Below are 17,128 nucleotides of genomic sequence, written 5' to 3' on the forward strand. Positions count from 1 at the left end.
TCAGAAAGCAAAAACAGATGACTGTGATAAGTAAGCAGTCTCACACCAACATCCGTGTTCCTATGCAGATTTACTGGAAAGAGTTTGACAAGCAAATCTCATTGATGTTTTAAAATATTGAGTATAAAGTTAAATTTAACCAGATTAAGCACACATTGCTGCATGGTCAGAGAAAAATCCAGCCAATTCTGATAACACTGAATTTTATCCAGAATCTCTTGTTTGTGTAAAATCCCTTCAGCATCTGATAACAAGGATTAAAGCAGCAAGGCGGCACAATTCTGTCACACATCAATAAATGATTTGAGCACAAAAAAACAACAACATAAGGCTCAATGGTGTTTTTGTGCATCACTGCAACTTAAAACCTAAATCATTTCTCTTTGAATGCTTCTGTAGACTTTAAGAAATCCTGCTAGTGGTATCTAGTAGAACATTTCCTCAGATGAATTCCTAATGTTTAATAAAATACCATACCAACTTTATTCATATGGTGCATTTAAAAAAACAGCATGAGAGCTGACAACATAAAAACAGACATTAAAATACCAATTAAACAGTAAAAACTTATAAAAGGAGATATCAAAACAATGTAAAAAAATCACTACCTAAAAGCCAAATCATAGAAGTGTGTCTTCAACTGGGACTTGAAGACATCAATGGATGGTGACCACCAGATAGTGAGAGGCAGTGCATTCCAGAGAGCGGGAGCTACATACACGAAGGCTCGCTCCTCCTTGTCTTGTATTGCATTATCTGAGTGTAGAGAAGCAGGCGGTCAGCTGACCATAGTGAGTGCGCTGGCACATAGGGCGTGAGTAGGTCTGACAAGTATGCAGGTGCCAAACCATCAAAGCTTTGTAAGCGAAAAGCAAGATTTTATCCTAAAAGCAACGGATAGCCAATGAAAGAGCGCCAAAACCGGGGTCATGTGGCTATGTCTCCAGAAAAAAAGCATTTGTTTCATTAAATTCTTAGAAAAGTTTTTTTTTTTTTTTGCACCGTGTCCTGTCTGGCTGTGAAGCAAACAGAATTAATGTCTGGATGCTGGTGACAAGCCTTACAGATTTACTCTCAGCTGGAGCATCAAAGCGTCTGCTTTTAATGTCACGCCTGATACTTAAAACTTTATGTTATTGTTTTTTGAATGCTTGTAATTCCGACCAGACACGGAGACAGAGGTGAAAGAGAAAGGAAGAGACAAAAGGAAGGGGGGTTCCACAAAAACAAACAATCAATGATGAACAAGAGTCTGCTTCTAGACCTGCAGAAGGAGAGAGAAAAAAAAGAAAAGGGACACACAGCAACACAACAGGCGCAAGCTATCACTGCGTCAACCTGATGAGGAAATATAAAAACATTGTTTTACTGAACAATCATGATAATAAATCACAGTGCATTAAGTGCCAACCACAGCCGACATGTGTTGAACGCGCCCAAGTCCATGCTTATGAGAGCACCATTTGAGCACCTGTGTGCGTACCCGCCTCAGAGATCCAGGAGTTGCCCCCGAGCGCAGGGACCCCAGGGAGACTGCGACCAGAAAAGCCCCTGCCCCACTCGAGAGGCGCAGAGAATCGCCACGGGGGGCCACAACCAACAGCCGGCAGAGTCTCTGGGATATAAGCGGCAAGCCCACAGGCCTGCGAGCAGCCTCCCACCCCCAAGCCGGCCGAGCCCGGAACCCAGCGACCCGGGACCATGGGGTGACCAGCCCCGCCGGGGACCCGACAGAGCCCAGGGACCCAGATCCCACCAGGCAGCCACCGGGATTAATCAGGCAGAAGCTAAAAATCTTAAACCCCCTGACCCGGGAGCCGCGAACACTCAGGCAGACCAAGACACCACACTCCACACCAAGTGTGACGGGGGAGGGGAGGCGAAGATGCATAGCAGCAAAAGAAGTCCCAGGAGAGGGGAGGAGTCAAAGGCCCCACCTGACATATACAGTCATACACAAACACAGTCACACACTCCCTCCCTCATGTTCACACATACAACCTAAGACCCACAAAAATACACGCCAGACACTCACTCATACTCCCCATACACACCCTATTCACTCTGGTCCCGGTACTGCTGTACAACGGGTACAACCATCACCGGTTCCCAGAGTTCGACCCTTTCTGCTGGGGTGCTGATGAGCAGGCTCCCCCCGCCCAGCGCCAAGCAAAGCGACCCACCATTCAGACCCCAGCCAGATGGCAAGATTCCCCCTCCTAGCCTCCAGCCTCGGGAAGCCAAGCGACAACAGGTGTGCTAAGACCTCTAGTCACCCTCCGCTTGCTCCAATACAGTGTTGGTGCGTGTTGATGAGGTGTATTCGTGGCTATGATGAGCAGGCAGTGCAGGCATAGTATGGCCTACACCAGCTGATGCCACCACACCACCCCTCTTCCCCCACAGCTCTCTGTGTCTAAGTGCATATTCAAATTGGATGTGGGCACCGGCACCTGGGATGAGGCTGAAAGATCCCCTTGCTAAATGCCGTTGTATGTGCTTACTCCCAAGGCCTTAAGTGTGTGTTTGCTTGGAATGTCGTTGGTGGAAGTGTTTAATGTGCAAATAAAATTGGGGGGCAGGCTGCCACAGGAATGCGGAAATGGGGTCCATACCCGCACCCCCTGACTTGTCCACCCCCCAAAGTCCTATGTACATGTTTGTGTGATGATGTGAGGGAGCAGGAGGAGAAAAATGTGTGGGGATGGGGAAGAATGGCTGGTTGGCCTAAGCCTTCCAGGGAGCCAGCTCCCCCACTTGCCCCAATAGGCACCTCCGTTGCCAAAATCCCACCCAGGGCATGGAGACCCCAGCCCATCTTGCCAGGGCCCAAAGCAGCAGCATTGAATGAATGAATGAATGAATGATCAATTTATTCAGTCATCTTAAGATAATGTGTACAATAACATGTCATACAAATAGATACAAATACCATTTCTCGCTAACATATGCATTCATTTGTATATGGTGTCTATTTGGTATCTCATGACTGAATAGGTTTAGGCAGAAGCAATAGCTTATATAATTGCCTAACCTACTTACAAAACAATTTTTCAATTTCCCGCAATGAACCAACAACCCAAATAAAAATAAAACACAAATCCATCCATCAACATCAAATTAATACTCTTCAAAAATATTTTTACTGATAAGTTTTTTAAGAACTGAAAGAGAAGTTGCTAATTTTAATTCTATTTTAAACTCATTCCAAAATTTTACTCCCATTACAGCTATACATCTCCTTTTCATGCCCTTTTTGGCTTTTTGTAGAACATACATACACCTCTTAAATCATATTTACTTTCCCTATTTGCAAAAAACATTAGTATATTTTCTGGCAGAGCCATTAATTTTACTCTAAACATAAATTGCATTATTTTATAATAGTATAGATCTTCTAATTTCATAATCTGTTATTTTGAAAACAACGGGTCAGTATGAGCATAATAATTGCTCTTGTTTATAACTCGAATAGATTTCTTTTGTGAAGTTTTTATTTCATGTATATATGTTTTAAAAGTTGAACCCCATTTTTCTATACAATATGCCATGTATGGTTGTATTAGTGAACAGACTTAGACGTAAGGCCTTATGGTTTAGTATGTCCTTCAGCTTATATAATAGACCCAAAGATTTGGGAATTGTTCCTTTTATATAATTTAAATGATGCTTCCAAGATAAGTTAGAGTCAATCACAACAACACCAAGAAATTTTATTTCAGACACTCTTTCAATTTCAGTATCTGAAATTGTTAATTTAAAGTCCCCAATTTTTACCCTCTTATTTCCAAAGATCATAAATTTAGTTTTTTTATATTCAGTGATAGTTTATTTACATCAAACCAAGCTTTGAGGACATTTAACTCTTTTCCGGCCTTCTTTAAAAGTTCTTTTACATCTTTACCTGAACAAACTAAATTTGTATCATCTGCAAACATTATAAATTTGAAAAAATCTGTCACGTTACATATGTCATTTACATATTAAGTAAATAATATAGGACCTATTACTGACCCTTGTGGAACTCCACAACTTATTTCTCTAAAACCAGATTTTATATCTTTAATTTTTACATACTGTTGTCTGTCTTTTAAGTAACTCTCTATCCAGGACTTCGCTATACCTCGTAGGCCATAATTTTCCATCTTTTTCAATAATCTCTTGTGGTCAATGGTGTCAAAAGCCTTCTTTAAATCAACAAATATGCTAATAGAGAGTTCTTCGCTTTCACTTGCTTGGGCTATTTCTTCTACCATCTGCATTATCGCATAGGTAGTGGTTCTGTTTTTTTCTAAATCCATATTGACTGTCACTTAATAATTTATTTTTAGAGTAATATATACATCTAGCTGGTACACAAATAATTTCTCGAGTATTTTTGAAAATTGTGGAATAATTGCTATTGGCCGTTAGTTTTCCATAGAATGCTTATTTCCAGTTTTAAATACTGGGGTCACTTTTGTTATCTTCATAGTTTTAGGAAAATGACCTTTATGTAGTGATAGGTTATATATATATATATATATATATATATATATATATATATATATATATATATATATACATATGTATATATACATATGTATATATATATGTCAATGGTCTCACAATAAATATAACTTCTTTTATAATTCCCATATCAATTTCATTTATATCTGTGGATTTTTTGTTTTTAAATTTTCTTACTGTATTTACAACATCAGTCTCACTTATCTCATGTAGAAACATTGAGTTGATATTACTATTTATCAGATTATTAAATGTATCTGCATCAGGCGGGACTGCTATCTCGTTTGCTAATGAGGGGCCGACGCTTACAAAAAATTTGTAAAATTCTTCCACTATATTTATTAGATCATTTACTTTATGATTTGAACTATTTAGAAAGTAGTTTGGCCATTCCAATGTTGTCATCCTTTTTTGAATTATATTATTTAATATTTTCCACGTCCTTCGAGTATCGTTTCTGTTTTTATCTAAAATTTCATCATAATATTGCTTCTTTCTGATCCTAATAGCTGTAGATAATTTATTCTTATAGTTTTTGTAATTGTCTTAATTTTCACTTGTCCTATGTTTGATGAATTTTTCATATAATACCATTTTCTTTTTACATGCCTTTAACAGACCTTCTGTCGTCCACAGCTTTCTTTTATAATTTTTCTTTGTCTCATATTGTCTAATAGGGCAATTTTTATTATATACCTCTAAGAATATTGACAGAAAGGTATCATATGCTTGGTTTGTATCGTCTACATACACCTGATCCCAATTGTAATTCAAAAGTTCTGCTTTGAATGCCTCAATTCTTTCTGCTGTCTTCCATCTCACCAATGTAGTAGAATCATCATCCTCCTTATGTAGGGGTCTAAAAATGTCCATATTTGAAATTGTAAAAACAGGAAGGTGGTCGCTAATATCATTTATTAGCAAACCACTTGTTGATTGACCACAAACATTTGTAAATATATTATAAATTAATGTGGCACTATCTTTAGTTATCCTACTTGGCCTATCAATCATAGACCAGAGACCAAAATTAAACATCATATTCAAAAAATCTAAGGTTAACTTATGTCCCTCCCATTTGATTAAGTCAATATTAAAATCAGCACAAACAAATACATGTTTCTTAGCACAAATCCTTTGCAATATATCAGCAGTATTTTGTATAAATGTTTCAACACAAGAACCTGGTGTTCTATACATGCAACTCAAAATAATGTTTTTCCTTTTGGTGAAACTGATTTCTATTATTATACTCTACATAATGTCATCAATAACTGTACTATCAATTACTTTACAGTCAATATGCTTCTGTACATAGAAGGCAACACCCCCACCTTTCTTATTATTCCTATTTACGTTGAACATATTATAACCCTCCAATTCAAGGCATGAATTTGTTTCATTTGTTAGCCAAGTCTCACTAATTGCAATAATTTGAAACTTATATTTTAGTGACCTTAACAAATCTTTAATTTGACTAAATTGTGTATGGAGACTTCTGCTGTTAAAATGTATGATAGAGAGTCCTTCTATTTTAAGTTTGTTTAACTCTTCTTCATAATAATATTCTGATTTCAATTTGTTTAGATTGAAAAAATTTACCTCTGGATCAATATTATTATCAAAACCAAATAATTTCCGGTCAGATACATTTGACCCTTTTAGGCTTAATTTAGTCTGCATTTCTTAATTTTCTGATTGTCATTTCCATTTTTAGATGTTAACTATTGGTTTTCCAGTAAAACACGATCTTCATAACACTGAAGCACTTGAGCTACCTGATCCTCCCTTGTGGTGTCCTCCTCAGGGGCTTCATCCTCACGTTGTAAGTCTTTAGCTGTAGTTCTTAGATGACTTTGATGACTTGTTTCCAGCCTAGTACTTTGTAGATCCATGTCTTTATAGACTTCTGTTCTTTGTTTCAGTCTTCCAGTCTTTTGATCCATGAGATTATTTTGTTGCATTGTCTCTATATTCACTTCCACACACCAGAAAATGCGTGATATCGTTTTTCTGTCCAGCTCCATTTCCAAGCTAGCCGTTTCTTGATGATGGTAATATGGTATCCCCTTCTTCAGAACCAAAGTTTTATGAATAAAAAAAGGGTACTAGAAACAACGAAAATGTAACCATATGTTGTCCAGTTTTTAGCAAACAACGTTGTAATCTTTTTAGGCTTTTGTTCTTAATCTTCTTTATCTGTATTGCTCCATCTCCTGGAGAATTCGAACCATAACCACTTTTGCTTGTTCAGGTAATCCATTTAGCTTTACAAACACTCTTCCATTTCTCACCCATGTTGCTTGAATTTTCTTTTGTTTCATTAGTATCCGGCCAGTTCTGGCTATTTCAGCATTTTTTTTTTTGTCAAGTGTTCGTTTACATGAACACCAGAATCCTTTAGCTTTCTAGATTGACTCAATACATCAATCTTCTGCTTTCTGTTTACAAGCCGTACCACAATTGATGACTTATTTCTGTTATCCTTTCTTGGAATAGTGTAGCAAGCAGAGATCTGCCTTTTATTTAGATTAACCTTCTTAACGCTGAAGAACTGAACAACCTGTTCCTCCAGTGTGTGTAGATCTTCAGGTGGTGCCTCCTCACCTTCTAGATCTCCCGCTGTAGCTCTTGCATAACTGTGGTGCTTTGTTACCAGCCCAGCGATGAGTATATCATTTGCTCGAGCATTTTGTTCCAAATCATCAATTCTTTGTTCCATCCTCTCAATCTTCTGATCCTTCTGTTTTATTGAGGCCTTCAGTTCCTGTAGCTCCTCCATTAGGCCCATGAGGTTAGCCTGTTGTTTAGCAAGCTTGTTAATTTCTTCAGACAAAAAGTTCAAGGATTTTTTAATTTCTTCCAGCTCTAGTGCCAATTGTTTGGCTGTAGCCATCTTTTGCCGATCTTGTTTTTCATCTTTTTAGACAGATTTCATTTCATTCTTGAAGGAAAATTAGAGGATTTCCTGAGACATGAAAGTCATGCAGGCACCCCCTTGTCAGCCATCATTGCAGAGCTCCACGGAGTCCGAGGGAACCACCGCAGCCCCACTCCAGCAGAATATCAACTCCCATCCCTGCATTTGCACAGCTTCCAGAATATACAAGACATAGGACATCCAGGTAAGGTTGGGTCCTCCCCCGTGATGGACAGCAGAGGAGCCAAGGTCTACCCGAGGTCCCTGAGCCCGGGCCAGGCTCTGCCGCATGTTCCCGCCTTCTTCCCAGCAGCATACATGTCAGGACCCGACCCCCAAGGCCCTGCCCAAATCCCCACACGTGGCCAGCCAACCCCACACCCCGAGCCCCCAGGCCCCCACCCAGACCCACTGAGGGGCATTGCAGGCAGCAACCCATGGCCACCGCCAAGAAACCCAAGGCAGCGTTCCCACTCTTTTCTTGAAATTATTTTCCAGGACTTTTCCAGGACATTTTCAAGACTTTTTCAGTGTACAAGTCAAGTTATCATAACTACGGTTTGCCGATATCCCGATATATTTAGAAACAGATATGATATTGTACCTACCTATACTGTTATTGTGACAATATAGTTGTGGAAAGATTTTTGTCTTTCACAATCCCACCTGCTTTCCTCTACTTACAATGCAACACAACTAAAACAGAAGTTATTCTCTACTTTAGTTCATACCAGAGATGTGACATTGTGGCATCATCAAGTCATCTACATGTCATGTTTTTGTTCTGTTCAGCAACTGAACCAGGTTAATTCACTGTGCTGATTGAAATCGTCGTCATCTTCCTCCGCTTATCCGGGTCCAGGTCGCGGGGGCAGCATCCCAACTAGGGAGCTCCAGACTGTCCTCTCCCCAGCCACCTCCACCAGCTCCTCCGGCAGGACCCCAAGGCGTTCCCGGACCAGATTGGAGATGTAACCTCTCCAACGTGTCCTGGGTCAACCCGGGGGCCTCCTGCCAGCAGGACATGCCTGAAACACCTCCCCAGGGAGGCGTCCAGGAGACATCCTGACCAGATGCCCAAACCACCTCAACTGACTCCTTTCGATCCAGAGGAGCAGCGGTTCTACTATGAGTACCTCCCGAATGTCCGAGCTCCTCACCCTATCTCTAAGGCTGATCCCGGCCACCCTATAGAGGAAACTCATTTTGGCCGCTTGTATCCGTGATCTTGTTCTTTCGGTCATTACCCAAAGCTCATGACCATAGGTGAGGATTGGGACATAGATCGACCGGTAAATCGAGAGTCTGGCTTTCTGGCTCAGCTCCCTCTTCACAACAACAGATCGGCTCAGCGTCCGCATCACTGCAGACGCCGAACCAATCCGCCTGTCAGGACCTCTCTCCCGACCCGGAGTTGGCAAGCCACCCTTTTCCGGTCGAGAACCATGGTCTCAGATTTGGAGGTGCTGATCCTCATCCCAGCCGCTTCACACTCGGCCACGAACCTACCCAGCAAGAGCTGAAGGTCAGAGCTGGATGAAGCTAGGAGGACCACTTCATCCGCAAAAAGCAGAGACGAGATTCTCCTGCCACCAAACTCGACACACTCCACACCACGGCTGCGCCTAGAAATTCTGTCCATAAAGGTAATGAACAGAACCGGTGACAAAGGGCAGCCCTGGCGGAGTCCAACCCTCACCGGGAACAGGTCCGACTTACTACCGGCTATGCGGACCAAATTCATGCTCCTCTGGTAAAGGGACTGAATGGCCCTTTACAGAAAGCCACCCACCCCATACTCCTGGAGCGTCCCCCACAGGGTGCCCCTAGGGACACGGTCATAAGCCTTCTCCAAATCCACAAAACACATGTGGATTGGTTGGGCAAACTCCCATGCCCCCTCCATCACCCTTGCAAGGGTATAGAGCTGGTCCACAGTTCCACGGCCAGGACGAAAACCACATTGCTACTCCTCAATCTGAGATTCAACTATCGATCGGACCCTCCTCTCCAGTACCTTGGAGTAGACCTTTCCAGGGAGGCTGAGGAGTGTGATCCCCCTATAGTTGGAACACACCCTCAGGTCGCCCTTCTTAAAGATGGGGACCACCACCCCGGTCTGCCACTCCACAGGAACAGCCCCTGATGACCACGCAATGTTGCAGAGATGTGTCAACCACGACAGCCCTACAACATCCATAATCTTGAGATACCCAGGGCGAATCTCATCTGCCCCCGGTGCTCCGCCGCTGTGTAGTTGTTTGACTACCTCAGCAACTTCTGCCCCCGAGATTGGACAGTCCATCCCCAGGTCTCCTGGCTCTGGTTCCTCCTCGGAATGCGCGTAGGAGGGATTGAGGAGCTCCTTCAAGTATTCCTTCCACCATCCGACTATAGCCCCAGTTGACGTCAGCAGCTCCCCATCTCCACTGTAAACAGTGTGAGCAAGTGACTGCCTTCCTCTCCTGAGGCGCCGGACAGTTTGCCAGAACCTCATAGTCTGTCTCCATGGCCTCACCAAACTCCTCCCACGCCCGAGATTTTGCCTTGTCAACTGCCACTGCTGCATCCTGCTTGGATATCCGGTACCTGTCTGCTGCCTCCGGAGACCCACAGACCAGCCACGCCTTGTAGGCCTCCTTCTTCAGCCTGACGGCTCCCCGAACCTCTGGTGTCCACCAGCGGGTACTGGGGTTGCCACCACGACTGGCATCGGCCACCTTGCGACCACAGCTAGCAACAGCCGCCTCAACAATCGCAGAGTGGAACAAGGCCCACTCGGAGTCAATGTCCCCCACTGCTCTCGGGACGCGGTCAAAGCTCTGCTAGAGGTGGGAGGGGAAGACCGTCTTGACAGGTTCTTCTGTCAGGCGTTCCCAGAAGACCCTCACTATGTGTTTGGGTCTGCCAGGTCTATGCAGCATCTTCCCCTAACATCTGATTCAACTTACCACCAGGTGGTGATCAGTTGACAACTCCGCTCCTCTCTTCACTCGGGTGTCCAAAACATACGGCCATAGGTCAGATGATAAGACTACAAATTCTATCATCAACCTGCGACCTAGGCTGCCCTGGTACCAAGTGTACCGATGGGCATCCATCGGTAGGGATGGGTACCTTTGACATTTGAATCGATCCGGTACTAATTACCGGTACCTACGAATCGATACCGGTACTTAACGGTACCAATTTTCGATACTTTTGAGTGTTTATTATTTTAATTCTCTTTTATAATTAATATATATTTTTCTCAATATATAACCATATTTGATAAATATCACGATAAATAACATACAACTGTTTGTATTTTAACATCGCCCTTGTAGTTTTATAAGCTGATAATTAAACTGAAGCAAACATCTTTACTGTGAACTAAATTTACTGTGTATCTTCATTCCTTTTACCGTCCTTTTTCATTTGATTTTTCCTACTGGGAAGTTAGAATTTCCGAGGAGAACGCGAACGCACCATTAGCTGATAACAATGGTAGCAATGGAAGCTAACATATCAAGCTAACGATATCTTAAACAGTTTATTTAGCTGCTGGAGCAAATTAAAATGATGCCTCACACTTAGATCGTCACTGGTTTCGTCTTCACCCGTCACATTTAGTAAAGTGAAGCCAAACTTTAGAGCGCGTTCATGTTGTTCTAGTCGGAAATTCGGAGTTCCGAGGAGAAAGCGAACGCACCATTAGCGAAACGGAAGCTAACATATCAAGATAATTATATTTACCTACCGGAGCAGATTAAGATGAGGATGTCTCACTTAGATAGTTGTCGCTGGTTTCATCATCCAGTTACCCATCACATTTAGTGAAGTGGACCCAAGCTTTAGCCTGCGTTCTCTCTACCATGCTGCTCTGTTTACAACTGGTTCACAGCAAGCGACGACATAACGCTCTTGCGCATGCGCAGCTGTCTTGGCAAGTTCTCGTTATGAAGGACGGGTACCGAAACGAGGCACCGTTTGAAATGACGTGAATCGGTGCTCGGTCGGTACTATGGAATTCGGTCGGTACCTTAAAAAGTACCGAATTCGGTACCCATCCCTATCCATCGGTACACTTATGTTCGAACATGGTGTTCGTTATGGCCAAACTGCGGCTTGCACAGAAGTCCACTAATGAAATACCACTCGAGTTCAGATCAGGCAGGCCGTTCCTCCCAATCACACCCCTCCAGGTCATACTGTCATTGCCCACGTGAGCATTGAAGTCCCCCAGTAGGACAGTGGAGTTCCCTGATGGAGCACTATCTAGCACTCGTCCCAGGGACTACAAAAAAGGTGGGTACTCTGAACTGATATTTAGCCCATAAGCGCAAACAACAGTCAGGACCCGTTCCCCGACCCGAAGGCACAGGGAAGCTACCCTCTCGTCCCCCGGGGTAAACCCCAACACACAGGCAGAGAGTCTTGGGGCTAGCAAAAAGCCAGTTTTGAAAAGTTTTGAATTTGCACCGTCTTCCTGACATCACTCTTTCCTGCCTTTAAAGGACACAAAGACATATTTTGAAAGATTATTACTGTTTATATTGACTGTTTATTCAATAAATTAGGCCTGCTTTTCAAACCTTATCTCTTTCATATCTTTCCTATTCTATGTATTATACTTATTGTACACACCACATTACACTTTACTGCTTATTTCACATAGTTGGATGTTAAACTGCATTTTGTTTTTCCAGCATTGGTCATTTTAGGTTAGTCCAGTCATCCAGAAACAAGATTCAGGGTAGATGACAAGGCTAACATCTCCCGCTAACACCAAAGACATATTGGACCTGAAAAAATATATTTTTTCTACCTCAGAGATAAGTACTTGTAGTTGTTCGCTACCTTTTTTGTCTGGACTGTACGTAGCATTACTATGATAAATATATAGTAACCACTTAAAATCATTCTAGTTATTAATTTAGCCGTGTTGAATTCAAATTAATTATGTTAACAACTTTGTTCAAATGACCATGCCAGTCTTCAGTTCTCACTGCCACCTGGCTGCGGTCTGTGTAGCTAGCTAAAAACTGTATGAACAGCTGAGGCTCTGTCCTCTGAGCACAAACTTAGTATTTTTGATAGAATCGAATTCATGACATTTTTCTCATTCACATATTTTTGTTTCTGCTGTCGGACGATAGAACTAGTATGAATTACTGAGTGGAGAGCGGGTCCGGTAGACTACCTGCTATCCGTTGCTATCCCGAAGCTCTCGTCATGTTTGCTTGTCTCAACGCATGAGTGAAAAAACAAAAGCTCTCCGCTGCTCTGTCACTCAACAGAGAGAAAGAGAAAAACCTCTCAATCTATAAACTGCGATAAAGCAATACTCGTGAACCGAGTCGCTACTTTTGGCCCTTCTTTGGATAAATAAACTTAGGGGTGAAAAATCTGTAAATCTAGCAAAAAAAAGACAGTTGGAAAAACAGAAGTGGAACTGGAACTGAAGAGGAATATGCAATCTGACTGGTTGGAAGCGTCATGTGGGGCACTGTGCCAGCTAGATGCAGAAATTAAAGGAGAAGCGCTACAGCCCAATATTGCCCAAAATGTTTAATCCGTTTGTTTATCCACAAGGAGGGAAAATTATTTTCCAGGACAACTCAAAAATTTCCAGGACATTTTGCAATTCCCCCCATTTTCCATGTGTTTTCCATGACTGGAAAATTGGACAATCATTTTCCAGGTTGTCCAGGACGCGTGGGAACCCTGCCAAGGGGCCCCACTCACAACCGCCAGTAGTCCATCCCCCGAGGCAACCCAAGCACCTCCAGAGGGGGGCAGTAGCCCCCCCAGCCCTAGACGCCCCCAGTGAACCGACCCTCAGGCAACTCCCACATACTCCAAACTCAGACCCTCCACCCCACCACCCACATCACCCCACAGGACAATATCAATGACCCCCCATCATCGCTATGCGATGGAACTGATCAAAGGAGCCCAAAGAGATTGATTTGAAGTGGAAGCAGAGTGTAGTATGATCTAACAAAATATTTCTATACTGGTTAATGCAAAGAGTATCTCTATTTTTCCAATTCATGAGGATAGTTTTCTTAGCGATGCATATGGCAGTCAGAACCACGTGAACCAAAGATGTTTCAATCGGGACATCGTCCAGGTTACCCAGCAAAGTAAAGTAAGTACTTAGAAAAGTTTGAATGAAGAATAACAATTATTTTTTATGACCCCCATGAATTTCATTGAGATTTATTTTTTAGAAAGACGGGATAAAAGCCGTCTCAGTTTAGATTTTTTGGGGGTAATAAAGGAAGAGATGTGTGCAACACCTTTTTTCTACGAATGATTTCCATGACATTTTAGTGCATGCAATTTAGCTTTGACACATGACTGACCCCAGAGCACATGACCTTGTAAAACTACTGACATAGTGTACCACGAAAGCACAGATTTAAATGTGTCTTCTTAGTAGCAAGAGTGTGATCACAGTTACAACAAAAATAACTTGTTTTATGTCTTGTTTCCACACTTACCCTGCATTATTACTGACAGCAGTGAGGCCTTTGACTCCGACCTTCAGTAAACTGTTGATCAAATTCTCTGGAATGCCACATAATCCAAAACCTGCAGAGGAAAAAACAGACATTATGCATGCTAAAATCAACAGGTTAATTGTTCATGAGGCTGAACTTTCACCTATTAGATTAAGGTCATGGTATATTTGCAGGGCAAACAAACACATGACACTGTTCTCTTATTACAAATCACAGGAAAACTCAAAGTCCAGCAACCTTGAATGAAGTCACAGAAAAGTCTACTTCTGTGGATTCAGGGAGCCAAGATTCCTACTTTTAGACTAATTTAGTCTGCTTTCAATCCGTCTTTCATTTTGTTCCCCCGTCTGACTGAGGTGTGACACGGTGGAAATAGTTTAACAATGTCACTCTGAACTTGACTATAAATAAGAGCCATGGAAATTGTTACAGTGTGTTTGGATGTTAATCAACCAGCCTGCTAAAGCTGACTTTCCAGTAAATATAGCACTGCTCATTAGGAACGTAGGACAATATTAATATGAAATATTATGTCATGTTATGATTCTGAATCGATATAGGGAGCCTAAGTCACGCCCATCTACTTCCGCATCATGGGTCCCAGACGAACAAAAAAAATGAATGCAAGTCATTGGGGTTAAAAATGCAATTTTCTAATTCTGTTTGTTATGTGCCATGGACTTATGATGTCTGTGAATTTTTAAAACGCTTTTTGATACCAAGAACGCGCTTATGTTTGAACGGGGTATATTATATATATATATATATATATATATATATATATATATATATATTAGGGATGTCCCAATACAACTTGTTCACTTCCGATACAATACTGATATTGTTGCCTTCAGTACTGACCGATACCGATATTAATCTGATACAATATCAGCACAAATCATATGCACTTTTATCTATTTCGTAGTGTGGAATGTATGAAAGGCTTGATCAAGTGACGTTACTCAGAGAACAAGAGCCAGCAACAGTAAGTATGAAAAAATGACAATTTTTAAAAACACTGGTTGCAGAAATGTGAACCTTAACTGACTGCTTATATCAGAGATTTTTGATGCTGTCCGATATAATCTGATACAGTGTTTTTGTGCCGATATCGAATTACCTCCAATATCGATATCGGAACGGAACATCTCTAATTATATAGGGTGGTCGTCTTTCAGCCTTTCTTACCTTGGCCATGTCTCTGAGTATTGCACACCTTGTGCTTTTGGGCACGCCAGTGATGTTGCAGCTCTGAAATATGGCCAAACTGGTGGCAAGTGGCATCTTAGCAGCTGCACGCTTGACTTTTCTCAGTTCATGGGCAGTTATTTTGCACCTTGGTTTTTCCACATGCTTCTTGTGACCCTGTTGACTATTTTGAATGAAACGCTTGATTGTTCGATGTTCATTGCTTGATTGTTCACGCTTCAGAAGCTTTGCAGTTTTAAGACTGCTGCAACCCTCTGCAAGATATCTCATTATTTTTGACTTTTCTGAGCCTTTCAAGTCCTTCTTTTGACCCATTTTGCCAAAGGAAAGGAAGTTGCCTAATAATTATGCACACCTGATATAGGGTGTTGATGTCATTAGACCACACCCCTTCTCATTACAGAGATGCACATCACCTAGTATGCTTAATTGGTAGAAGGCTTTCGAGCCTATACAGCTGAAGAGGATGATGTGGACAAAATACTCATATTTGCCTAATAATTCTGCACTCCCTGTAATATATCATCGCCAGATTCTTGCTATTGCACATCCTTACTGCTCATCTAAACAAACCACTGCCATCAGCAACACGAGTATTTTACATGCACTAAACTGTTTACATTCATGGTACAACATCTCTGGTATGGTATTTTACCTCCAACCAGAACGGTAGCTCCATCAGGGATGTCTTTCACTGCCTCAGCGGGATCTGAGTAGAACTTTGAACCTCTATAATTAGAGGTGGAAAAGTAGCAGCCACAAGTCTGCAAAAGGAAAGAGACGAAACGATACTGAAGTAGGAGCATTCATTTTTTAAACAGGTACGCATGTACTGTAACTGTAACGGTGTTGCATTCAATAACATGGAGAAAACAGTCATTCTGAATGACTGCAGTTAGTGAGTGAGTGAGGTCGCAATCTGGTGATTTTTAAAAAGGCACAGAATTAGGATTGTTTGTAAAAACTGTTCTTGCAAACTAGTGGGCTTTATGGTCTCACAGGGTAAATGCCTGGCTTTAATGCACTGAGTGGGCAGAAGTGGAGTATGACGAATCTAAATTACATCACGTAGATTAAAAAGTTGTCCGGTTGGTGTTGTGGCTTTAAACGTGTCACGATGGCTGACGATATTACAACAAAGTCGCTAATTTACCGAATGCAAATTCAAATTCTTCTCACAAATAAGCATTATTCTTGCCCGGACATTTCACACATGTAGGCTTTCATAACTTCAACAAATTAGCATCAATGCATGCTTAATACAGACCTTTCTGAACTGCTGGCTAGCCAAGTTTAATTTGGTTCTGCGGAGACTTGCGAGGAGTGCTTTCTCTACTCTGCTAACCGCTTTCAGGGCCGCCATGTTTTGGAGGTACGCGAGTCGATGGGAAGAGAGGGAGAAGCCTGCAAACAGTGGATATCAAATGAAAAGGTCATAAAGTATGGCTGGTAGCCCCAAGTAGCTCAGCGATACAACGACATTGGCCAGCATCAAACAACAGGGGAGGGGGGTGCTGGGGGGCAGGGCTCGCATATTTAAATTTAACCCTTTCACCACCTCCACGCTCGGACGGAAATCAATAGCCACATCACCGTAATTTAGACACAAGAATGAAACTGTTAAAACATGTTTCTTTATTTACTTTTATTTTTTAAAGTTGTACGTAAGCGACAAAAGATTGACTGTTTACTGGGTCTGCCCCATTCAAACACGCGCAATGGCACTGGTTAGGCCTTTAGGTTCGTTTAAAAAGATAATAAATAAAGTTCTGTTTCTTTTTCCTCTTTTTGTTTACTTGAGAACACGTAAAAACATTTTTGTGAAGAAAATAAAAACTATTTTAAATGACGCATCTTGGGATTCTTTTCACTGAAATTATTACTTTCATGTGTTTTCGGCAAACACTGGTTGTCCAGTTCAGAACTAGCTAAAGCAAACATAACTGTTGGGAATGAATACCAAAATGTTGTCCTAAAAGAA

General features: G+C 41.8%; 1 protein-coding gene across 1 annotated transcript in view; it reads right to left on the reverse strand.

Annotated features, from left to right (window-relative positions):
* oxct1a (3-oxoacid CoA transferase 1a) overlaps positions 1 to 16,626 on the reverse strand; it is a 91,334-nt gene extending 74,708 nt beyond the window's left edge. The window contains exons 1-3 of the mRNA XM_015972865.3: positions 16,415 to 16,626; positions 15,803 to 15,911; positions 13,918 to 14,008 (exon numbers count right to left, since the gene is read on the reverse strand). Of these exons, the coding sequence (XP_015828351.1) occupies positions 13,918 to 14,008; positions 15,803 to 15,911; positions 16,415 to 16,510 (296 nt within the window). The 5' untranslated portion in view covers positions 16,511 to 16,626. The remainder of the gene's footprint in view (positions 1 to 13,917; positions 14,009 to 15,802; positions 15,912 to 16,414) is intronic.
* Between the last annotated feature and the right edge of the window lie 502 nt (positions 16,627 to 17,128).

Source organism: Nothobranchius furzeri, chromosome 17 (genome assembly GCF_043380555.1).
Source record: "Nothobranchius furzeri strain GRZ-AD chromosome 17, NfurGRZ-RIMD1, whole genome shotgun sequence".
Taxonomy (NCBI): Eukaryota; Metazoa; Chordata; class Actinopteri; order Cyprinodontiformes; family Nothobranchiidae; genus Nothobranchius; species Nothobranchius furzeri.